Source organism: Pelmatolapia mariae, linkage group LG8, assembly GCF_036321145.2.
Source record: "Pelmatolapia mariae isolate MD_Pm_ZW linkage group LG8, Pm_UMD_F_2, whole genome shotgun sequence".
Lineage (NCBI taxonomy): Eukaryota > Metazoa > Chordata > Actinopteri > Cichliformes > Cichlidae > Pelmatolapia > Pelmatolapia mariae.
In genome coordinates, this window is record NC_086234.1 from 31,443,207 (window position 1) to 31,448,162 (window position 4,956).

At 48.9% G+C, this 4,956-nt stretch overlaps 1 protein-coding gene across 1 annotated transcript; it reads left to right on the forward strand.

Moving 5' to 3' along the window:
* Positions 1-3,064: 3,064 nt before the first annotated feature.
* On the forward strand, positions 3,065-4,714 carry LOC134633448 (ribosomal biogenesis protein LAS1L-like). Its single transcript, XM_063482290.1, has one exon. The coding sequence runs from the start codon at positions 3,065-3,067 to the stop codon at positions 4,712-4,714; it is 1,650 nt and encodes a 549-aa protein (XP_063338360.1).
* The last annotated feature ends 242 nt before the right edge of the window (positions 4,715-4,956 follow it).

Sequence of the window (4,956 nt, forward strand, 5' to 3'; positions counted from 1 at the left end):
GTGGTCCAATAAGGCGAAATATGGATCCTGTCCAGCCAATTTCGCCTTTTTCATGAGTCATTTGGCAGTTTTAACAGCAGACTCAGCTTTGCCGTTACTCTGTGGATAGCCAGGCGATGAGGTATGGTGTCGAAATTCCCATTTCTGGCTGAAGTTGGCAAACTCTGTCGAGCTGTACTGGGGCCCGTTGTCAGAAAAAACAATCTCTGGTATTCCCTGACGTGCGAAATGAGCCTTTAGTTTCCTTATCACAGTACTCGACTTGGTATCAGGTAGATAATCCATCTCCCAAAAGTTGGAGTAATAATCGACAGTTATTAGATAGTCCCTACCCTCAAAGTTGAATAAATCTGTCCCAACTTTGGTCCATGGTCTAGTGGTCGGCTCGTGTGGTTTTAGTGTCTCCTTCTGTTCTTTTGCATCCACAGACCGACATATGTCACATGTAGCGATGTACTTTTTGATGTGGTCATTCATACCGTGCCAGTAGACGCAGTCTCTAGCTGTCCTGAGGCACCCTTCTGTTCCGATGTGTGTTGAGTGAATTCGCTGTGTTATATCTGCCTGGAGTGCTTCTGGAATCACCACTCTCTCTCCCTTGAAAACCAATCCATCCTGTGTGCTCAGTTCATCCTGCAAAGATTGGAACTGGGTTATTTCAACAGGTACATCTTTCTTACAGGCCGGCCACCCCTTTTGTATTGTTTTTATCAGCGTTTGTAGTGTGTGGTCGGTTCTTGTCCCTGCTCGTATTCTGTCCAGGCTTTCTGTTGAAACAGGTACATAATCCACCATGTTGACACATTCTGTCTCCAACTCCGTCTGGCTTTTGATGCTGTCCTGCAGGTAGGCCCTACTCAGCGTATCAGCGAGTAGCATGTCGCGGCCTGGAACATATGTTATGGTATATCATATTTTTGCAGCCTTAATAACATCCTTTGCAGTCTCTTAGGTGCATGTAACAGTGGCTTTTTAATAATGTTCTCGAGTGGCTTGTGGTCTGATTGCGCTCTCACAAGGCGACGATATGTATACTGGGGGAATTTCTCCATCCCAAACACAATAGCTAAACATTCCTTTTCAATTTGTGCATAACCTCTTTCAGTGAGCGTCAGTGCACGACTTGCAAATGCCACTGGTTTTCCATGTTGAGTCAGAGCTGCTCCCAGTCCAGTCTCGCTGGCATCACACTGCAGTGTCAGCTCTTCTTCAGGGCTGTAATATTTCAAAACTGGGACTTGTGTTAGTTTTTGTTTCAGTCTTTTAAATGCATCTTCCTGCACGTCTGTCCACTCCCATAGGCTGTCTCTGTGCGTCAGTTGTCTGAGAAGCTCACAGTCATCTGACAGATGCTTGTAGAACTTTGATAAATAGTTGACCATTCCAACTAGTCTCTGCACCCCTTTTATGTCAGTTGGTGCTGGCATCTCTGTGATGGCCCGTACCTTCTCTGGGTCAGCTTTCAGCCCCTCTGCCGTGAGTAGATGTCCGATGTATGGTACTTCCTGTTTCACGTCACAAACTGTGAAAACTTTCGCTTTTGACACATCTGGCAAGATTTCATCTATTGTTGGTAACGGGAAATGACTACGCTTCAAAGCTTTGTTGAGCGGTCTCGGGTCAATACATATCCTGGGTTTGCCATTTGGCTTCTGCACTGTCACCATCCCACTGATCCAATCAGTACTACATTCCACTGGTGCTATTATTTGTCTGTCTGCAAGACTCATCAGTTCCTCTTTCAGTGGTTTCATCATCGACACTGGGACTCTGCGTTTTGGCAGTTTGACGGGCTGCACTGTTGTGTCGATTTCCAGCTCATATTCACCTTGCAAACATCCATCTCCTGTAAACACATCCTGAAACTCAGTCTATCTAGACATCTGTCTAATGTGAGGTTCTCTTCTCTGAGCAACCTTTCCCTCCAACTGGAGCTGTTTATGCCACCGACGATCCTGTCTCTAATCAGTGAGTCTTTTAATTGTCCAAAGTTGCAGGTGCTCGCCAGCATTCTCAGGTCCGTAACATATTTATCAATATTTTCTCCAGGAGCCTGATTGCGTCCAAAAAAATCCTTATCTCTCGACAGTCTCATTAACTTTGGGATTACAGTGTTCATCTATTTTTCTCATCAGCTCACTTACTGTTACTCTTGACTCAGCTCCGATCAGCGTTCCACAGAGCTCCCTGCCCCGTTCCCCGATCAGATAGTAAAACAGCTTCACTCTCGCCTTTTCCTCAGCATCCGGCAGAGCTAGTTCCGTGTAGAGTGTAAACTCTTCTTTCCATGTTTTCCACGCTTTAGACAGGTTCACTGAATCCATACTCCACTGTGCGGGTGGCTTCAATCCATCCATCGTAGCCGCCGCTGTGCTCTTCTTGTCAGCGTCTCACCTGCTGCACTGAGCCGTTAGCACCTCCGAGGCTAACTAGCCTAGCTGGACGCGTCGATACCGTCCGCTCAATCTGTTGTCATCAAAGCGCGGTGTAGATCACTCTAGACCCCGCTGCCACCATGTTTCATCTTGTTTTCTCTGTAAACTCCACAAGATGCTCGGTTGAACTTTCCCTCCTCCGAGGTAAACTTTTATTAAACTCTTGATAAACAGTCAGAGGTCTCTACTTCTCACTTTCCGGTGTTACACTCTCTAGACTCCGGGCGGAACACACGGGTAAATGCAATTCCCATTGCTACAGTCCGGTTCCTTAATAACATTTCTTTTAGTCAAGTCATATCATGAAAGCAACAATAGCCTGAAATGTCCAAATGAATGCAGAGCAAGAAAAAAGTGCAGTGTCTAAAACTAAACAGCGTGAATTTATAGAGTATGTAAATAAACTGTGATCATTACCACAGCCAAAGAAAGCTCGTTTATAACCAGCATCGTGTAAATAAGCGCTCTGTCCAGCAGGTGGCGCCAGCGTGCCCGCAAACGAAGCCGACACGAACGTCGGCGTCATTTCCTGGATGCAGTTCGAATAGCAACGGTAAAACTCTAAGGTCTGAACGCGGTCCTCTGTCCTATAAATCTGCGAGTGGTCTCTGCGGCTTTTCCTGCGCACAATGGAGAAAAAGGGCTCTGAGAAAAACCGTCATGTGGTACCCTGGCGTAACAAAGCGGAGTGGGAGCAGGTTCGGGACGACCTTTACTCGATGGACTCCTCTCTGCAGAGGTTTGGGTTAGACAGGATATCGGCGTGGAGGGCCAGGTGCACTAATAGTTTCCCCGTGGCCGTGGAATGCACAGCGCACCTCCTGCGCTGCCAGATGCGGGACCGGTCCGGACAGCTTACCGGAGATGACTTGATCCTGATGTACGGGACGGCCCTGGTAAGATTTGTTAATCTTATCACGGAGCGCCAGCAGGGGAGAAGGGCCCGGCCGCTGAGGCAACTGGCTAGAAACTTGAACATCCCCGAGTGGGTGGTGGATCTGAGGCACGGAATCATGCATCGGAAGCTTCCTTCTTTGAAATGGTGCCAAAGGGGATGTAAGGTGGCCCTGGAGTGGCTCCAGCAGGAGTATTGGTCCAGACAGCTGGGAGGAGCCCCCGATGAGCGCTGGGACTTGCAGTCGCATGGCGAGGATGAGGACGTCAAGCGCCAGGAGGATGAGCTCGTTGCCAGGCAGAAAGAAGTGGACGCCTACAGAAAAGCTCGGGAGCTGCTGATCTCTTATGAGAAGGACCAGTACCAAGCTTTTCAAGACAAGGAGAAGAGCTTGTGGCAGGCCCCCTTAGCAGACATGAGTTGGTTGCTGGGTGAGATCAAGCAGTTTGCACTGGAGTCCAGTGAGCTGTTGGTTGATGTGCTGTTGGAGGACGGATTTCTTGTTCCCACCATAGAGCAGCTGGAAGCATTAGGCTGTGCAACCTCTGACAGTGCCAGTCCCACTGAGCCCAGAGTCCCACAAACCTTCCTGCGCTTTTGGCTGCCCTTGCTAAAGCTGCTTAACTCTCCAGCTTTCATTCACCTCTTCCTGGAGAGGCTCTTTGTGGAACTGGAGCTGCTCAGCAAAGAGCCTGACGGTCACAGGTGTTTCTATATTTCTGCATGGATTTCAGAAGTGCTCCTCTGCAACAACAACAACAAATTTGAATATCATTTTGAGACAAAGTTGCAGAAGAAAGCCAGAACGCAGGACAGGATTTTCATCAACCGCATCCAGCTGAGGTGGCTGCAGCTTCTCTCTTTATGTCTGGATGCCCCCTGCATCAGCATGTCTCACCTGATCCAGCTCATCCTGGATGACATGGAGCACCCCCACCCTCAGGAAACCAGAGAGAAGCTGGTCCAGCCCTGCTCCATCTACACACAGACAGAGCGCTCCGAGGCCAGCACACCTCTGCTGCAGCAGCAGCAGCAGCAGCCCATATTTACTGTGGAGATGCAGCTGGACGAGATACAACACTCCCAGCAGGACGCCCGTCCCTTACATTCCTCACCGATGGACTCGGAGAGAAGTGAGGAGTGCAAATGGGGAGACGTGCAGGCTGAAAAAGCACTTGCCCTCAGATGCACTGATAATGTCTCATGGAAGAACTATGCCATTGGTAAAGTTCCTGGACAGTCGGATGACCCGTCGTGCCTCATGGTGGACAATTATTCGATAATGACTGTGTCTGACCAGCCAGTGGAGCTGGAGAGCAGCGCGACACGTAGCAGCATCCCCGGGGCCTCGGCTCCAGCTCGGCCAGCTGAGGGCCACCGCTAGAGCAACAGCGACCTCAACAGACTGAAATGTGGACTGAAGCTGTTTTAAGTCTCATTCCAGCCTTCGCTGACTCTTGTTGTGCTAAAAGCAGTTTTGAAGCAGAAATAAAACGTTCAGAAGACAAAATGTTGTGGGAGCTTTAACCACGAGCACAGTGCAGGTTCAGCAGTTTTTGATGTGAATAGTCTGTTTATTGTGACTGTTTCTGTCCAGTCAAGCTCATTTACTAAATATGTAGGCAG